Source organism: Carcharhinus amblyrhynchos, chromosome 7, assembly GCF_965287045.1.
Source record: "Carcharhinus amblyrhynchos chromosome 7, sCarAmb.v2.hapA, whole genome shotgun sequence".
NCBI classification, from domain to species: Eukaryota; Metazoa; Chordata; class Chondrichthyes; order Carcharhiniformes; family Carcharhinidae; genus Carcharhinus; species Carcharhinus amblyrhynchos.
The window spans coordinates 112,163,689-112,184,424 of NC_137330.1; the positions used below are offsets into that span (position 1 = coordinate 112,163,689).

The 20,736-nt window shown below is 42.6% G+C and overlaps 2 protein-coding genes across 3 annotated transcripts in view; one reads left to right on the forward strand and one right to left on the reverse strand.

Moving 5' to 3' along the window:
- Nucleotides 1-9,415, forward strand: part of trmt61b (tRNA methyltransferase 61B) — a 34,718-nt gene extending 25,303 nt beyond the window's left edge. Inside the window, exons 6-7 of the mRNA XM_080192965.1 lie at nucleotides 1,161-1,238; nucleotides 9,244-9,415. Coding sequence (XP_080049091.1) covers nucleotides 1,161-1,238; nucleotides 9,244-9,320 — 155 coding nt within the window. The 3' untranslated portion in view covers nucleotides 9,321-9,415. The remainder of the gene's footprint in view (nucleotides 1-1,160; nucleotides 1,239-9,243) is intronic.
- A 128-nt stretch (nucleotides 9,416-9,543) lies between these two features.
- spdya (speedy/RINGO cell cycle regulator family member A) overlaps nucleotides 9,544-20,736 on the reverse strand; it is a 30,677-nt gene continuing 19,484 nt past the window's right edge. For both annotated transcript variants that reach the window (XM_080192967.1, XM_080192966.1), the window contains exons 6-7: nucleotides 14,348-14,633; nucleotides 9,544-10,452 (exon numbers count right to left, since the gene is read on the reverse strand). In XM_080192967.1, coding sequence (XP_080049093.1) covers nucleotides 10,364-10,452; nucleotides 14,348-14,633 — 375 coding nt within the window. In that variant the 3' untranslated portion in view covers nucleotides 9,544-10,363. The remainder of the gene's footprint in view (nucleotides 10,453-14,347; nucleotides 14,634-20,736) is intronic.

The window sequence follows — 20,736 nt, forward strand, 5'->3', positions numbered from 1 at the left end:
ATAAATCAGTAGCTGCCTCCACTTGCGTTTAATTTTGGTGACCCATTTGTGTGAAACACGGTGAACAGAATCTGTTCTAGGTATAAGCTTTATGGGTACCTCTTTGGACAAGGTCCTGGACTACCTTTAAGGGTGTCAGGTGCGCCTTGGGTAGATCCTGCCCTAACATCATTGTGCATGTATCTACATCATATGGACTGAAGTGGTTTAAGACGACAGCTTGCTACCACTTTCTCAAGAGCGATTAGGGATGGACAATAAATGCCGGCCTAGCCACCAAAGCTCACATCCCTAGCCTTTGGGATTGTTAAAATTAGACATGAAGTTGCATAAAATGTACATAAACGCCTTAACTGTCAAGATTATTGTAACTGTTCAAAATTCTCGAAATAAACCATCAAAAATAACTATTGAGCTGTTAAAGCCTTTATATTTCCTGCCCTTTAAATCTTTGATAAAAAAGTATAGTGCTTTTTAAAAAAATCATTCCTTCTATTTCAGTCTGTTGACATAAGCCTGAGGGCCACAATTACCAGATTAGCGCTACCTGACTGCTTTCACAACCTTATATTATTCCAAGTAGTTACACGATCTGGCACAATGGATTCCATTTTCTTATAACTCATTATGCATATGAATGTAATGTTTGTTGTTACAAGCTTATAAGGGATTATGTAGTTGAAGGAATGTAAATAGGTTTTTAGAAATGAGAATTTGCCCATGGTGGATACTTGGTATAAGGGCAAAGGGTGGTGAGGATGCTGGGCATGGGGGGGATTGGAGACCGAAGGGCTGTTTTACAGTTTGCTGTTTCTTTTAAACTTCAACACTGTATCAGAGCACAGAGCAGGTCTTCCGCCCAGCAGCTTCGACACCTCACAGCTCTGTCACCCTGACAGACTCCCAAAGAACGCTGCACCCCTAAATTCTAACTTTCGGGTCATTTGAGTTGAGTTTTGCAGCCAGGAGAAGACCTGACTCTATTTTCTCTGACTGGGGAGCAAACATCCAAGCCTAAGAGTGTGCACTTTGAGGCAAGGTGGAAATAGTGAATCCTTTTTAAAAAGATTAGGATGAGTTTGCATGCTTAATATTTCTGTCTTTGAAGTTAAAATAGAACATGGTATAACATTTCAAAAACTGTTTCACATTAAATGCAGGTGAAGAGGAAGATACTAGAGCTTTTTGCACAGCGCCTTACATTGCCAGACCTCATCATGAGCAAGTTTCTCACACAGGTGATTCAAGCCTATTTTTCTCTTTTTTTTAAACTTGTATTTAATTTATTCTTACAAATAGGCAACATCAAAGTTTTTAAGTGTAATTGAGCCACTCGATATTGAGTTTGATTTGATTTATTATTGTCACATGTATTAGCATACAGTGAAGAGTATTGTTTCTTGTATGCTACACAAAGCATACCATTCATAGAGAAGGAAACTAGAGAGTACAGAATGTAGTGTTACAGACATGGCTGGAGTGTAGAGAAAGATCAACTCAGTGCGAGGTAGGTTCATTGAGTTGAGTCCATTGAGTTGTTAATGACTAGGGGCAGAATTTTACCAAAATTTGTCAGAGTGTCAGGCTCTGACTGAAAACCAACCTGCATCTTTCCAGATAGAGAGGCTGAATAGACTGGGACTTTTTTCTTTGGAGCGTAGGAGGCTTAGGGGTGATCTTATAGAGGTCTATAAAATAATGAGGGGCATAGACCAGCTAGATAGTCAATATCTTTTCCCAAAGATAGGGGAGTCTAAAACTAAAGGGCATAGGTTTAAGATGAGAGGAGAGAGATACAAAAGGGTCTAGAGGGGCAATTTTTTCACACAGAGGGTGGTGAGTGTCTGGAACAAGCTGCCAGAGGCGGGTACAATTTTGTCTTTTAAAAAACATTTAGACAGTTACATGGTACAATGGGTATAGAGGGATATGGGCCAAATGTGGGTAATTGGGACAAGCTTAGTCATTTTAAAAAAAAGGGGCGGCATGGACAAGCTGGGTCCGAAAGGCCTGTTTCCATGCTGTAAACCTCTATGACTCAGATGCACAGCTGAGTTTTCAGATCGGACTTTCTGGCACAGAAAACCTCGGGTCGTGGTTTATGGGCCAGGACCTGACAGCACTGGCAAGGCTGGCCCCATAGAGATCAAGGCACACAGCTGGAATTAAACACCACCCACGGACACAGAGGACCCAACCCCCACCATTGAGGTATCAAGGACCCGCTTCTCCCCCCCCAACACTCACATGCACATGTGTATCAGGAAGCATTCTCCCCCTCTCCCCACCACTGCAGCAGTATTGCAGGTACCCTCCCCCCGCCCCTGCCACTCTCCCCAACCCTTTTCTCAGGCATCTGCCCCCCTCCCCCCCACCACACATTAGGGGAATCTCCCCAATGGGGGTCCACAGAGGCCTGCCTCTGGCACTGCTCTCCAGGCATGTCTGTCTCTCCCAGGAGACTATACTTTCCTTGGAACCTCCAGGCGGGATCCCCTGGACTGAATCCCAGTCTTACAAAGCTATTGTGATGTCACGTCAGCAAGGTATGAATATTCAGTAAGGGGAGGGAATCTTGTGCTGGCGAGCACAATGTTATTAATATTTAAATGATAAAAATGTATTTAAATGAGGTTTCCACTCCATCACTGGTGAGGGGCAGGGAAAATCGCCAGTGCGAATCTCATTTCCCACTCTTGCAGATTTGGTGCAGTGTCACCATTTATGCTCATGGCAGAGATGGGCTCAAAATTCCACCCTTAGATACCTCCATAAAATCACTAGCCATCTCACTGTTCTATACCTCTCACTTAACATTGCTGTGGTCTACTGGCCATCCAAGTACCATAAAAATCTCTCCAAGATATATAACTCCACCGTGTTACTCCTTCAGACTGCTGTCAGTGATTTGTCACCCTTGGTGAGTTTGTCCACATGACAAAGAACAGAAACAGCCCCTTCGGCCCAACGAGCCCGCGCCGCCATTTTAACATTACCAGTCCCCCCCTCCACCCATGACCCTTATCTGTTGTTTTATGGCAATCCACATTGAGGGAAACTAATTTAGGGACAATTTATTACTTCCAATCAGCCTAAAAGCACATCTTTGGGGTGTGGGAGGAAACTGGAGCACCCGGAGAAAACCCACGCAAGCACTGGGAGAATGCGCAAACTCCCACAGACACCGGCCCAAATCCATGTGTCTGCACAGCAGACAGTGATAGTCACTGAGCTGTCGTGTTGCCCAGCATCTGGTCCAGTTTAAGAGCACACTAACGACATGAAGCACTAGGCCAATCTTGAACATTCAAGAGCAGCCCAAGTACGACCCATCGCGTGTATGCCCCTCGTTGGACAACAAGGCGGACCGACTTAAAACCTATGAATTAAAAGAGAAAAAACATTATCATCATACCATATCCTTTTACATTACCAGGGACGTCCTAATGCTAATGAATCTTATTTAAAACAATCTCCTATGTCCTCCCATCTCCAACCCACTCATGTGCCTAAGTTACTCTTAAACAACTCCAGCATGCCTGCCTCCACCACTTTACTTGGCAGAGCATTCCATACCCCCACTACCCTCTGTGTGAAAAACCTCCCTCTAATATCTGTGTTATTACCTCTCCCCCCTCACCTTAAGCCCATGGCCCCTCGTACTGTGTGTCTCTAACATAGGAAATAGCTTACCCCTGTTTACTCTATCTATACCCTTCATAATCTTATATACCTCTATTAGATCCCCCCTCAGTCACTGTCTTTCAAGGGAAAACAGCCCCAATTTGTTCAATCTTTCCTCATAACCCAGTCCTTCCATACCAGGCAACATCCTGGTAAACCTCCTCTGCACTCTCTCCAGAGTCTCCACGTCCTTCCGGTAGTAAGGTGACCAGAACTGGACGCAGTGCTCCAAATGCGGCCTAACCAACGTTCTATACAACTGCAACATTAGACTCCAGCTCTTATATTCTATACCCCTTCCTATAAAGGCTAACATACCATTAGGCTTTCTTCACAACCTTCTCCAGTTGTACTGCCACCTTCGAAGACTTGTGCACTTGCACCCCCAGGTCTTGCTGCGTTTCTATACTCCTTATGGGCTTACCCTTTATCATATAACTCCCCCCTACATTGTTCCGGCCAAAATGCATCACCTCACATTTATCCGGATTAAACTCCATTTGCCATATATCTGCCCAATATACCAGCCTATCAACATCCCATTGTATTGCCAGACACTACTCCTCACTACCTGCCAATCCAGCCATCTTGGTGTCATCAGCAAATTTGCCGATCACACCACTTAGTCCCTCTTCCGAGTCATTTATATATACTACAAAGAGAAGAGGTCCCAGTACTGAGCCCTGCGGCACACCACTAGTGACCGACCTCCAGCTAGAAAAGGACCCCTCCACTACTACTGTCTCCTCTTACCAAGCCAATTCTCAACCCATCTAGATACCTGGCCTCGTATCCCATGAGCCTTAATCTTTTCTACCAACCTACCATGAGGGACTTTGTCAAACGCCTTACTGAAATCCATATAAACGACATCAACGGTTCGTCCTTCGTTGACCGTTTTTGTCACCTCCTCAAAAAATTCTACCCAATTTGTAAGGCAAGACTTCCCCTTTACAAAGCCATGCTGCGTATCCTTAATCAGATCGCAACGCTCTAAGTGCTCATACATCCTATCCCTAAGAATCCTCGCCATCAACTTGCCTACCACTGACGTCAAACTCACCGGCCTATAGTTACCCGGGTTATCCCTCCTACCCTTTTTAAACAATGGTACCACGTTCGCTATCCTCCAGTCCTCTGGGATCTCACCTGTGTGCAAAGAAGAGACAAAGATTTGCATCAGAGACAACTCATCATGTCCTCAGTCTCTCTTAGGAGTTCGCCGCACTTCTATACGCTCTTAATCTCTCCCTGCGTAGAAACTCATTGACATATATTCATGACTACCCCCTCGACCTTGCAATCTCACTTGGCCCTAATACGCCTATCATGTTAATCATGGATAAAGTGATATAAGTAATGATGTCACTCTCCACCCCTCTATTCTTACAACTGCCACCAATCCTATCTTTCAACCCTGCAGAAAAGCTCTCTCTCAATTCACAGTTACCCTTTCAAGGTCTGAATTGTCGAGCCTTTGGCCTGATATTTACAATTCTGCAGCGGCTGATTTGTTCATTCACAACCTCAAATCTACCTTTGATACCTCATTAAAACCACTGGCCTTTCTCAACCCAGGTTGTGCCCCCTGGTAAAGTATTCCTCTCTTGTATTTCAAGACTCAAATGAATATGACAGATCACAGGCTGGTCTACATAAAGCATTTTCATTTGCCAAGAGTGCTCACTATTCCAGGACTATACTGGAAAGCAAAGATAACCTCTGATTTATTTTCTCTACTGCAAGCCGTCTCTTTAAACACCTCACCTCTAACAATGTAGAGCAGCTCGTGGATTTGTCATTAAAATTAAGATAATCTGATCAGCTGCCTTTGCCAGCTTCCCATACCATCAAGTCTATCTTTCTTTAAGATTCACCCCCACCATAGAACTTAACTCAAGTCTTTCTCTCCTATCTCCCTTCATGCTCCCCAAGCTCACTTCTGTTGGAATCACTTTTGGCTCCCTCAACCCTAGTTCCACTAAACTGCTGACCACCCCGCATCCCTTCCATGTTGCTATTGCAAATGGTTCCCTCTCCTCAAAGGTCTGCCCTCGTCACTCCTCTGCTCGTAAAACCTTAGCCCCTCTGTTTGTATAATCCCCCAAACCCCCACCCCCAAACCCCCCACCCACGCCCCCCCCACCCCCAAAAGCCTCTTGACAGAAAATCTTTCCGCTCAAGCTTTTCAGTGATGCTGGCGCCTCTCAAAGCCACACCCATCTTTCTTGGAACTCCATCCTTGTATTCATCAACACAGCGTTCTGTCTTGGTAACAGAACCAAAATGGCTCTATCCAATGTCACAAATGATAGTTTCTGACTCTAACACTGATTTCCTATCCCTTCTCTTGTTTTTTGAGCTGTTTGTAACCTTTGGTAGAGTTGATTCCACCATCCTTTTCCAATGATTCTCCATCCTTCCCCAGTATGTCTCTCCCTGCTTCCCCCCACAAACCCTACTAACTTACGTCCCTGGAAAAAATACTCTCCAAATTCACGTAAGTTGCACTTTCAAAGTATGAACTGTCCAGCCTTGGGCCCTCGGGTTAGATTGCAGTTGCTTTGTTTTATTCTTATTTATTCTATTTCAGTCAGAGAGTCAGCTTAAATAGTTTCTTTTCCTCTTTCTGTCCTGTTGCCTCTGGAATCCCCCAGAGCTCTATTCTCGGCCTCTTCTATTTCTCATTCGCACGCTGCCCATTGCAACATCATTCACAAACACCAGTGTCCAAATGTACACTGACGACACCCAGTCCTACCTCATGACCAGCTCCCTTCACCATCTCAAAACTGTCAAACCGTACATGTGACGTACATTACTGCAAATCAAATACAATTGAATATCAGGGAGACTAGAACCACAGATTCTTGTTACCTGACTACTGAGTCTGTTCCTCTTCCTGATAATTGTCTGAGGCTGATTCAGACTGTATGCAACATTGTTGTCATAACTGACCCAAGCTGAGCTTCTGACCACACGTCTGTGCCATCATTAATGCACCCCAGGTGGCACAGAGGTTAGCACTGCTGCCTCAGAGCACCAGGGACTCAGATTCAATTCGGGCCTCGGGTGACTGTGTGGAGTTTGTACGTTCTCCCTGTGTCTGCATGGGTTTCCTCTGGGTGCTCCAGTTTCCTCCCAAACTCCAAAGATGTGTGGGTTAGGTGAATTGGCCAGGCTAAATTGACCCTTAACTCCTACTCCCGGCTTACAAGCAAAAACTGAAGCGGGTGAATCTACCAAAGAAAGTTGTGCAATGTTGGTCTGAGAATCAGATGATCTCCTACAGGACCGCTTAGAGTCAGTAGACTGGTCAGTATTTAAAAACTCTGCGACCAGCCTGAACGTGTACGCTACTACAGTAACTGACTTCATTAGTGAGTATGTAGAAGACTCTGTGCCAAAGAAGCAAATCTGCGTGTTTCCCAACTGAAAATCATGGATGAACAGGGATGTCCACTGCCTGCTGAAGTCCAGGTCTGAGGCATTCCAAGTCAGGTAACCCTCACTTATACAAGAAAGCCAGACAGGATCTAAGGAGATCCAACAAAGATGCCAAAAGACAGTATCGGATCAAGCTAGAATCCCAGGGTAGCCACGTTTTGAGAAAGATGTCAGCGAGAGCATGCCCTTCATTCCAGATACATTGGTCAAATTTATATCCGAGATCATCATTGCTCTTGCAACAGAGTAGCCTTCTCAAAAGTCAACCCATGGAAAGCGACTGGTTTGCAAGGGGTACCCGGATGAGCATGCAGATCCTGCGCGGACCAGCTGGTGGAGATATTCACAGACATCGTCAATTCTCTTTACACCAATGTGAGGTGCTTCAAAAAGACGACCATCAACCTGGTACCAAAGAAAAGCCAGGCAGCGTGCCTTAATGACTATTGTCCAGTGGCTCTCACATCTACCATTGTGAAGTGCTTCAAAAGGCTAGTTGCAGCACAAATCAATTCCAGCCTCCCAGACTACCTGGAAACATTACAGTTCGCCTACCACCGCAACAGGTTCACAGCACATGCCATCTCCCTGGCTCTGCACTCAACCCTGGAACACTAGGTGTCCCTGTCATCTATGTCAGACTCCTATTCATAGACTATAGCTCAGCCTGTAACACCATTATTACTACAAGGCTCATCGCCAAGCTTTGTGGTCTGGGGCTTAGCTCCTCCCTCTACAACTAGATCCTAGACTTCCTAACCCACAGACCACAGTCCGTAAAGACGGGCAACAACTCCTCCGCGATCATCCTTAATACTGGTGCTCCGCAAGGCTGTGTCGTCAGCCCCTTACTATACTTCTTATACTTCGTCAAATTCCCCTCCAACTTGATTTTCAAGTGTGCTGATGACACCACCATTGTGGGTTGGATCTCAAACAATAAGGAGTCATAGTAGAGGAAAGAGAGAATCTAGTGAACTACCCTCTCTCAATGTTAACAAAACGAAGCAGTCATCGCCTTCAAGAAGCATGCCCCTGTCTACAGTAGAAGTAGAAATGGTCGAGAGCTTCAAGTTTTTAGGTGTTCAAATCAGCAACAACATATCCTGGTCCTTCCATGTGGACACTGTAGTTAAGAAAGCCCACCAACGCCTCTACTTTCTCAGGAAACTAAGGAAATTTGGCATGTCTGTTACAACTCTTGCCAGCTTTTACAGATGTACCATAGAAAGCATTCTTTCTGGTTGTATCACAGCTTGGTATGGCTCCTGCCCAAGACTGCAAGGAACTACAAAAAGTCATGAATGTAGCCCAATCCAGCCTCCCATCTATTAATTCTGCCTGCAGTTCCGACTACCTCGGCAAATCAGCCAGCATAATTAAGGATGCCACGCACCCTGGACATTCTCTCTTGCACCTTCTGTCAGGAAAAAGATACAGAAGTCTGAGGTCACTTACCAACCAACTCAAGAATAGCTTCTTCCCTGCTGCCATCAGACTTTTGATTGGACCTACCTTGCATTAAGATGATCTTTCTCTATACCTTATCTATGAATGTAACACTACATTCTGCACTCTCTCCTTTCCTTCCCTATGTGTGGTTTGTTTTATTTGTTTAACATGTAAGAAACGATATTTTTCACTGTGTGCTAATACATGTGACAATAATAAATCACATCAGATGGTAAATAGGGGGAGTTACATAGAGCCTGGGTAGGATTGTTATCGGTACAGGCTCGATGGGACACATGGCCTCCTTCTGCACATTTTCCCTGTGTTTGCGTGGGTTTCCTATGGATGATCTGGTTTTCTCCCACAGTCCAAAAGAAGTGCTGGTTAGATGCATTGGCCATGCTAAATTCTCCCTCAGTGTACCCGAACAGGCGCTGGAGTGTGGCAACTAGGGGATTTTCACAGTAACTTCATTGCCATGTTAATGCAAACCAACTTGTGACACAAATAAATAAACTTTAAGACTTTAAAGCGGCAAAGGGTCTGAAAAACTTTACTGAATGATTGGTCAGGGCACAGATTTTGTGCAATCAGAAGTTATTCTAACTGCAGCAAGGGATTCTCATCAAACTCACTTCTGTCTCTTTTTTCCCCCAACAGCTTTCCTTGTCAAACTAAGAAAATTTAGACCTGCCCCTTTGTATTCTACTCGACACAACAGTGGAAAAAATACCTAGGAGCTGTGGAATTGTGAAGATTGAATGTGGTGTCAAGTTCTAAGCTATACTCAGTCATTATGATAAACAAAATAAAGGGTGTATTTTCTTATTTATTCATACGGCTTATATTGTGATACTTTTACATTTAAGTATTTACAGTGTGGCAGGATAAAAGATAACAAAAACAATATCAAAAAATCATTTGAACATAAAAAGGCAAGCAAAATAGTTTCATGTTAATAAAGAACTACATGTTTCTCAGTAAACAGGTAGCAAAGGACTTTGAAATAGCAACCATACAACATAAAAAGAGATTTAAAAAGCTATTAGAAGTGCAAGGCCAAAGTCCAGCCTTCCTGTTTCAATCTATTGTTCACTATACATTACCAGAATATTTTGACCACTCGTTTACGATGGTAGTGACTGTATGGTCATGAAAATTCCTGATGTAAGTTTTAACAACCTATTTAATACTTTTGTGGGGTTCAAGGTCAAGTCTTCATTTATACCAGTATCACCTGTTAGTCCCCTTTTTTTTCTTGATATTCTTACTGAAAGGTCAATATCAGTGCTGTAGGATATGAAGACTTAGTGAACAATGGTCTTCAGTTGATTACTGACCATGTGTATATGTCTTCTATAACTAAAAGTACAAGGTACTGAAATTTACAGCAACTAATATCAACTATTTGTCACAAATTCAATGTTTTCCAGCTCCACAAACTGAAATGACAACAAAATGGGCAAGAATTTTTTTTAAAGTCACTAACTTGAATATTTCTGAGCAGTCTAAAGAGTATAGCTGGGTGAATTTAAGGCAATAATTACACCTGGATTTGGACAACAAATATAAAGTGACTGACCTTCACTTTCATGGTTAATGTTGTCACCTGATCCCCTTTTAATTAATAGAGAATTGTCAGTTATCCTCTATTTGATACTTCCATCACACTTTCAGGAGAAGGGACTTGATTATTATTTTATCAAATGTACGATGTTGTTCTCTCTTGTTTGCGATGCATTGCTGGTGACATGAATCCAGTTATTTTTGCAAGTTATCCTCACTCCTCATTTCCAGTAAACCAGTCCATGGATCTATCCTTTACAGCAAGGTTATATTTTCTTTCCCCGGTTTGTTCAGATTGATAGTCTAAAAGAAAATCGAATGATAGAGGGGGAAAATTTGAAAATGTATTTGGTCAGTGGTCATATAAAAGAATGAAGCATGACATCACAAACAAACTTAAGAATTGTTATGAACAGGATAGCTGGACTAAGCAGAGATCATCACCAAAATAGTATTATCGAATTATAATTGCATAGAACAAGGCCATTTAGCTTGTTGAGTCGGTGCTGGTTCTCTGTCAAGTAATCCACTCGGTCCCATTCCCTCTATCCCTGTAAACCTGCAAGTTTATTTCCCTCAAGTGCCTATCGAATTTCCTTTTGATATCACTGATCTCTGCTTCAACCATCCTCCTACCTAGTGAGTTCCGGGATGTCTTTTGTTGTGTAAAACAAAAGTCTTTCCTCAAATCCTTCAGTATCGCATTAAATGGTGGAATTTTTCCCAAAATTGCACAGAATGCTGCAGCAGAAAATAAAAGTTGTGTGAAACTAGCAAGTTTCACACGTCTACCTTTCCTAGCCTGATCACAAAGCACTCGGTGTAATTCACAGTGCTGGTGATAAGCACACACCCAGCTAAAGTAGGGGCTAAACTCAGTAGCAAATAATCTCAACACCGAGTTAAAGGCATCTTCCCCACAAACATCAGGCCTCCAGCAGTCATGGGGAACACAAATAGGGACCCCACCCCAGCCCCCAAACCCCTGAAAGATCAGGTCCCCTACATCATCCAAGCATTAAGACTCCCCATATTTCCTACCCCCAATGTAGGCACAACCCCTCAACCGCATAAGGGAAACCTCCCCAATAGGACGGCACAGAGGGCCCATTTCTAGCAATGTCAACTTGGTACTTCCGCTTAGACGGCATTGCCAAAAATCCACCTCCAGGTTTTGATTTCCTTTTCCCTGGATTTTCTAATACACTCATGTTTCACCTTTTGAAGAATACTTTCAGCACTTTAGGCCATGCCAAGCTGAACACCACTGCTCTAAAAAGGTATTCTGTCTTTACGGTCCACAGCAAACTTGCTGCCCTTTCAGATCTTCTGGGCTTCTCCTGAGCCCACTTTGCTTCAAGTCTGTTCCCTGCAGCTCACTCTAACTTGAAGCCTTTTTTCTCTGCTCCTGTTGTTTATGTTAACTCAATTGGATCTGTCTCTGATCCTTGCTTTTGCCTGAGATTTTCTTCTGGGACCTCTTCCTGTCCCACTCTTTGGTTTGGGACCACCTTATTGTTTGGGACCTTCTCCTGTTTCTCCCCAGCCCTCCCATGTCCTGCTCCCTGGGGCATATTCTTTTCAATGGTGTTCTGGTTCAGGATACTTGATCTGTAGTTTTGCACCATTTCACTTTTCTCCTCATTCTGCTCATGTGTGCAGGACAGATTTCTGGCATAATGACATAAGAATTAGGGCGGCACAGTGGCACACTGGTTAGCACTGCTCCAGGGACCTGGGTTCGATTCCAGCTTGGGTCACTGTCTGTGTGGAGTTTGCACATTCTCCTTGTGTCTGCGTGGGTTTCCTCCGGGTGCTCCGATTTCCTCCCACAGTCCAAAGATGTGCAGGTTAGGCTGATTGGCCATGCTAAAAATTGCCCTTCAGAGTCCTGAGATGCGTAGGTTAGAGGGATTAGCGGGTAAACATGTAAGGATATGGGGGTAGGGCCTGGGTGGGATTGTGGTCAGTGCAGACTTGATGGGCCAAATGGCCTCCTTCTGCATTGTAGGGTTTCTATAATTTCTTCTATGAAGAATAGATGAACAGCACATGGGTGACCACTTCTTGGTTGGCGCATGCGCAGGAGACCTGAGTTCCTAATCTAAAGATGGTGAAAGACACCAACTGTGCATGTCCAGCCATTCTCTGGCCAGCTCATGTGCAGAAGACCTGAAAACATTGTGCTAGTTATTCCCTAATAAAACTTTTTAATGACAAGAAACCGAAAGTGCTCAGGACATTCTATCTATACTTAGGTCAGAGATATATGTACTGTCTCCAACATGCAACCAATCCTGCACTGCAAACCAAATGTGTCAATTTACACTCTGTGGCTGATGCTTCTTTTCTTTAGTCTCAAACTTGTGCCAATGCTTTCTTTTCTCCTTGTGTTTGTGCAGTTTCCCCGCAAAAAGTACTTTCTATGAAAACAATTTGTTCATTTCCTTCTTGGACAATCAAGACAATTCTAGCTCTTTGCTACTGTTTTTATCAAATTTTGAAGACATTTCCAATATTGCTGTTTGGTAGTTTAGATTAAACAAATAGAAACAAAGAAGTTTATTCAATTAGAATCACTTTCAGCAAGTACTGAAGTCAATCCAAATAATACAGCAGCTATGAGCCAACTCTTGGAAGGTTAAAGAGACAAAATTGTCATTTAAGTTCCTTCAATCAGCTTTCTAAACAGAGCTTTTCAAAAAAGATGAGCAAATGCATCTCAGAAGAGAGTACCTGCCTAGCCCTACTGACTTGCGCACTACTTTACATATGCATCTGGAATTTTAGCTACAGATCTGCATCCGTGTCTGTTAGACCTGTACCTTTAATAGTATGCACAAAGGAATGAAGTCATGTATCCAGTTTGAAATTTAATCTCCCCTTTGAGAACCAAATTCCAAATGAGACAATTTCATAACATAGACAAAAGCATGCTGATGGTTAGCAAGTTCTGTACGTGACAAGGGAATTAAGGGTTATGGGGAGAAAGCAGGAAAGTGGAACTGATCCACTTCAGATCAGCCATGATCTTACTGAATGGCGGGGCAGGCTCGAAGGGCTAAATGGCCTACTCCTGCTCCTATTTCTTACGTTCTTATGTTTGGACTACTCTACTTACATAGCTCATAATTCATGGCTTGATGAAGCATGGATAATTGTTTCTTGCATATGTGTTTTTGTTCGTGATTTACTCAGATCTATACATTTATTGATAAGGAAGCATGACAGGCTTTCTTATGCACTTTGTGAAGAGCTAAAAAAATGAAAGCCATACTTCCAGCATTCAGTTGAAGAAATCCTTTTGAATGATACAATTTTTAGCTCAGTTCATCTGCAGATAAAATTCTCAAGCATGCCTTTGTTGCCTCTTGATTCAACTGTTCCAGTAAAATTGAGCTCATCCAAAACTCTGTTGTATCCTAACTTGCACCAAGTTGTTCACGCATCATTCCTAAGCTACATTAGCTTCCAGTTCAGCAACACCTCTATCTTAAAATTCTCATCTTTTCTTTGAAATTCCTTCATAGCATCACTCACATTTTGTAATTTCTTCCAGCTCTATAACCCTCTCTTGATATCTCCGCTCCTTCAATTCTGACCTCTTGAACATCCTCAATTTTAAAACAGAAAGCACTGGAAATAGTCAGCCGGTCTGGCAACATCAGTGGAGAATGAAACAGAGTTAACATTTCAAGTCAAATTTGACCATTCTGAAGATCTGGATTTTAATTGCTCCACCAATGACACCTATTGCCAAGATAGGCAATAGGTATCAGTGGGAATAGAGGGATACAAACGAATGGTCTAGTTGGGCGCATGAGCAGTAGAGGCTTGGAGGGCTGAAGAGCCTGTTCCTGTTCTTTGTTCTAAGATCCAAAGCAGTGGAATTCCCTCTCCAACCCTCTTTGCCTCTCTCTCCCCTTTAAAGTGCTCTTCAAAACCTACCACTATGAGCAACCTGTCCCAATATCTCCTGTTGTGACTTGATGTTGAGTTAATTTGAAAACACTGCTGTAAAATGCATTAAGATATTTTACCATATTAAATGCACTATATAAATGCAAGTTGTTATTGATGTACAGCTAGCACTGACAGAAGGGTTACAGGCTCCTGCTGTCCTATGTCGAACGTTCTATGATTCTATCCCTCATTTTGACGAGTACATGAAAAAATTCCCAGGATACAGGATTCTTACCTGCTGTGGAATAGTAAGTATTATGTTCCATGTCATCTGAATTCTGTTCAGGATTATCCTGATACAAGTCTTTCTTAGATATTATCAGACTTTCACAAGATGAGGAAGATGATAGATGCATGCTGAGGAAGCTTTCTTTCTGGCCACACAGTGAACAATGAACTGGTGTGTCACAAGGACCCCGAGGTATTTTGACTTCATTTCGTGTGTACCTTCTGATGGCACCACTGTGATGCAATGGCCTTCCCCGTTGCCAGATATAATGAGATGGAGCAATTGCCATAACCTAGCAAAAGAAAATGGTTTTACGTGCAGCTTTGCAGAAATGATTGTAGTTCAGAAATCAATGAGCTACAACTTACAGATCTAAAATTTCCTCCCCCATTCTTTCTGTGCAGTAACTTAATAGATTTGTTCCTAATTGAAGTACTGAGTGAGGTGAAGGAGTGAAGACTGTTGGTAAAAGCAGATTACTCATTTTTGCTGAACTCTTCCTCATTTCTCCACATGAAATCATTATTTATAAACACTATGATCCCAAAATCACTGGGGGACACTGTCATTTTAAGAACTTCTTGTACACCTCTCTTTATCATCAAAATATATATTGCCTTATTGTAATTGGATCCATAGGTCCTTCAATTAAAGAAGGTAGCAACTGCACCTCGTTAGCAACACAACTGAAACACAACAAAAGAAATAAAAGTTGTGTAGGCCATTTAGATCCTTTTGAGGTAAGAAACCAAAATTGCACACTTTACACTAGATCCTTGTTTCCTTTCAAATAATCATCTAATTCTTTCTTGAATTCCTCAATTTAATTTTCCTTCACCACACCCTCAGGCACTGTAGACCTTAACCACTTGTTGTGTGAAAAAGTTTTTCGCTCACTTTTTTTTGCCAATCTGTGCCCTCTTGTTCCTGATCCTTTCATGAGTGAGAACAGTTTTCCTTGTCTACTCTGTACAAGTGTCTTATTATTTTAAGTACTGCTACCACATTTCCTCTCAGTCTTTTCTCCAAGGAAAAGAGTTCCAATCTCTCCAATTTATCTTCATAATTGAAGTTTCTCATCAACTTCTTCTGAACTCTCTCCAGTGCCATCACATCCTTCCTAAAATGTAGCACCCAGAACTATATGCAATACTTCAGCTGAGGTCTACAAGTATCTGATACAAGTTCAACAAAACCTCCTTGCTTTCCTGATGGGCATTGCAGGATCTGAAGTGCTTTATTGGTTTCTTTAAACACCTTTTGTTTGAAAGTTTTAAACTTTCTTTGGAATTTGTATTTGTTTGATACATTATCCCTTTAAGGGGTTGACTTTTTATTTTGTCCCTTGATTTGTTAATTTATTAGTTTTACTGATTTACCCAAAATAGGATAATATAGCGGTTACCCTATTTTGGATAAATTAGTTAATAGAATATAGTTTCTTAATGAAGCCTAGAATATTGAATGCTTTATTATTTGCTCTCTTAATTTGTCCTGCCATCCTTTTGATGGTCCTCTGCTTGTTTCTAAAATATTCCCCATTGTCAGACTTGCTACTTTTTGCTGCAGCAAGAGAAAGTGAAGAGGCAGCCAAAAAATTTCCCTTCTGGCTGGATTGCCCATGATTAGCTCAGCTGACTGCCATCAATGAACACAATGAAAATTCCCTATTCAACAGTCCCACACCTTAGCTCTGTTACTGACAATGCACATGCTCTTGGTTATAGCGCCAAAATAAAAAACACCAAAGGTTTCAATCCAACTATATTAAACTATCTAGTTCTTCATACAAAAGTCAACTAATTACCCTTGTGTGTTCTTAGTGTCTGTCTTACATGTGGCTTTGTCTGTCTTCGTGCTCCTACACTCTGCTATCCAAACAGTTGCAATGTGGCTGGTGGAAGACTACTGACTTTCAGTGGAGGAGACAACAGCTGACAACTCAGGGTGCTGTGAACTGTTCTGGCCCACAAAGTCAAGCTTCAGACTGCGCAATCTCAGCATTGACAGCAATTTAGGCTGGATAGCTGTAAAGCAGCAGCAAGAATTTGGTAGAGTGGATGTGGTGGGAGGACAAATGCTGACAGAGCACAGCAGATTGATCTCCAAATAGTCACTTCCAATTCCCTTAGGATGGCTCTTCCCTAGCAAGCTGTTCGAGGACAAATATCAGAGGACATGCAAGCAGTCTGAGCTTCCATGGTAACAGGCTGAGTTTGGATGATGTCAGCTTCCACTGCAGCACCCAGACATTGGGTAGCTTCTTCTTGTACTGTAATGGAAGCTGAAACATCTGCTATCAGATTGTGGTTGAATTCACAAGTGTATTGGAGTTGGCCACCGTTTTCACCCAGGAAAGAAGGGTCCCCAGGCTCTGCACAAATCCCAGAGCAAATTTTTTGTTGGATTCCTCCATGCTCCGTGACAGTGATTACAGCCTTTCTGGTAGGCCTGCCAATGCATCAGGTATTTCATTATGCATACTCATCAGTTTTGTTTCTGAACACCATCCCATCAAAGTCCTCACCTGATTCCTTTGCAGCAGAACTCAAGTACAAATTGCCCTGCAGAAAGCTGGCACCTGTGCTACCCTTTCTCTGTGTTGTCTGCAGTCCACTCATGTCCGCTATCGCGGACGCTGATTTCACCTCTAAGATATCTTCTACAGTACGTGCAGTGTCAGCAGCTGAGCTGATGGTCGAGAAGTGTGAGATCACTAAAGGTATTTCTCATTAATGGTCTACTGTCATTTAGGTAGTGTCGCTAAATACGGCAGCTTGCATTCCCATACCATTTCTTTAACCTAGATAAATGGATCAACAATCATTATCTGAAGGACAAAAAAAAAGTGGATGACAAACAAGGGTGAAAATCAAAAAGCAGATTAGGGTGTGGTGCAGAGAAGGCACAGTCAAAGAGAAGCATTGTGAAGAAACCTTTTGAAGATAAAAAGGAAAAGAATGAGGGCATAAAATTGGATAGTTCTTGAAAATGGACACAGGGATTGTGATGGGCCATTAACCTTCCCAATCTTTCCAATGCAAGCAGCACAGGCCTTGTGTTTCATGCTCATTAGTGTAATTAGAGCATAATTAGCATTTAACGCGTTACTGAGTGGCTGCAAGCCTCAGCAGGGGCCTTGGTCCGTGGGAGTCAAATGCCACAAAGCCTGCAGTATTTATAGGTGAGGTAGCAGGTGCTGGAAATAGTTGGAAAATGTGTCCAAGCAAAAAATAACAGTTAATAATGGAGTAACATGGCAGATAGTGTGCTCCTAACTTCTCCTCCACAAACACTGGGGCTTGGTTCAGGAGGTGGAGAAGTAACCAGGATGCCATTATTGGCAGACATTACAAAGGTAATGGGAGTAAAGGTCAATGTCAGCAGTGTCACAAAATGTTTAATAGGCTAATAACATACAAGATTCCGAGGAGGCCTTTCAAGGTAGATGGTGAGATGAGTTCACTATTGGGAGACTCTCAAACAAGGGGACATAGCTACAAGATAAAGGGCCGGAAGCGGAGATGTGTAGTAGTTTCTTCTCGCAGAGGGTGATGAATCTTTGGAATTCTCTGCCCCAAAGGGTGGAATTAGAAGTATTTAAAGTAGAGACGGGTAAACATTTGATAGATCGAGGAAAAGAGGGCAATGGGGAAATAGCACAGAAAAGGAGTTGAGGCTAACATAAATCAGCCATGTTCATACTGAATGGCAGGGCAGGCTTAAAGGGCCTGCTGGCCTTTCAGCCTTCTGTTTCTTATGTTCTTGTGACTCCACAGGATACAAACCTTGGGAAGCTGAAAAGAGGAGCACAGTAGTATAGGGTAGTGCTGAGGGAAAAGGAGGAAAGCAAAAGGTGTACATGCTTAAGATCATTTGCAGCTTGTAAATATGAATAGATTGTTGGGTATGTGCGAGTGTGGTGTGAGAAGGAGGTTTGAGCATACCACCACCTTCCATAGTTTCATCGCTATGACTGGCCATAACCCCAATCATGGCTGCTCCAACACTGGCAAGCACAGCCTTCTCCATGGTGTGAGAACATGTATCTGTGTCTGTTCCCTAGTCAGGTGCTGCTGACTGCCTTTATTTATCAGTGTCCTGCAAGAGAGAAGAAAGTGTATCAGAGTGTGGCATGTTGGGTGAAGTGCTGATCATGGTTGAATAACTGCTGATTTGTGTAAGCTGAGATGTGATATTTAGCTTGTACCAAAACAAAGCGATAGCATGACACAAAGCTATGAATGAGAGGTATGAGTTGTGGTTCATGACAGATTGTTGGCATGTGAGTGGAGAAGTGGGGAATAGAGCAGTGTGTGAGGCAGGTGGATAATTTTGTAAGAATCTAAAGATGCATTTACTGACCTTGACTATTCAAGTGAAGTCAGTATTCATTTTTTTCTCTTGTTAACCTTTTATTATCTGGTAATTATAGGCCAGTTAGTCTTACTTCAGTGGTTGGTAAGTTAATGGAAAGGGTCCCGAGGGATAGGATTTATGACCATTTGGAAAGATGCAGTTTAATCTGGGATAGTCAGCACTGTTTCGTGAAGTGTAAATCCTATCTCACAAATTTGATTGAATTCTTTGAGGAAGTAACTAAGTGTGTGGACGAAGGTAGAGCAGTTGATGTCATATACATGGATTTTAGTAAAGCATTTGATAAGGTTCCCCATGGTAGGCTCATGAAGAAGATAAGGATGTGTGGTTTAGAAAGAAATTTAGCCAACTGGGTAAGTAACTGGCTGTATCATAGAAGACAGAGGGTGGTGGTGGAAGGAAAATTTTCAGACTGGAAGTCAGTTACCAGCGGTGTACCACAGGGGTCAGTGCTGGGTCCTCTGTTATTTGTGATTTTTAATCAATGACTTGGAAGAGGGGGCTGAAGGGTGGGTTAGTAAATTTGCTGATGACACCAAGATTGGTGGAGTAATGGATGAGATAGAGGGTTCTTGCAGGCTGCAAAGAGACATTGATAGGATGCAGAGCTGGGCCGAAAAGTGGCAGATGGAGTTTAACCCAGATAAATGTGAGGTGATTCATTTTGGTAGGACAAACTTGAATGCAGATTACAGGATCAATGGCAGGGTTCTAAGGAATGTGGAGGAACAGAGAGATCTTGGGGTTCATTTCCACAAATCTCTGAAGGTTGCCACTCAAGTGGATAGAGATGTAAGAAGGCTTATAGTATGTTAGCGTTTATTAACAGGGGGTTTGAGTTTAAGAGCCATGGGGTTATGCTGCAACTATATCGGACATTGATGAGACCACATTTGGAATATTGTGTTCAGTTCTGGTCACCTCACTATAAGAAGGATGTGGAAGCATTGGAGAGAGTGCAGAGGAGATTTACCAGGATGCTGCCTGGTTTGGAGGGAGGTCTTATGAGGAAAAGTTGAGGGAACTGAGGCTTCTCTTTAGAGCGGAGGAGGATGAGAGGCGACTTAATAGAGATTTATTAGATGATGAGAGGGATTGATAGAGTGGACGTGCAAAGGCTATTTCCTCAGGTGGATGCAGCTGTTACAAGGAGGCATAACTATAAGGTTCATGTTGGGAAATATAGGGGGGATGTCGGAGGTAGATTCTTTACTCAGAGTGGTTGGGGTGTGGAACAGACTGCCTGCTGTGATAGTGGAGTCGGATACTTTAGGAACTTTCAAGCGGTTATTGGATAGGCACATGGAGCACATCAGAATGATAGGGAGGGGATAGCTTGATCTTGGGATTGGACATAGCTTGGCACAACATTGAAGGCCAAAGGGTCTGTACTGTGCTGTAATGTTCTATGTTCTATTATCTGGGTCAGAAAAGGGTATATAGAAATGCAAACTATTGTATTTGGAGATATTACTTAAATGTGACTATGGAAGATGATATCTACAGCAAGTGATCATCAGAACATCCATCTGAATTAACAAACATCAAACTAACAAAGATATAAGAAGTAGTGCTCTCATTACTTGAGCGTGAAACTAACCTTGTCCCTAGTCCCAGGAAAGTATGCCTCGTTTTCTACTTAATTGAACACCTGACTTCAGTAACTTCCATCGGAAAAACGTCCTGATTTTCTCATTTTGTGACAGAGAAACAAAGTTCTCCTTTCTGAAAAGGTACTTGACAAAGTGTCTTCCCCCTTCCTCAGTTAAATAAAGTGTGGTAACATAACCAGATTTTGTGGTATTATTTATTTTAATTGCTTTTGCTATGACATTGCATGTTGGGATGTTCAATATGCTCTTCCATGCAGTGGTGTCAGGAACACAAGCTTGAGTCCATAGCTCTTCATACCAAATTTCAATCCTCAACCATACTTGTGTGGGAGAGTAAGGAACTGAACAGAGATTGACACCAGGATGTATCTCTTGACAATCTTGGCATTCTAGCACTGCCTG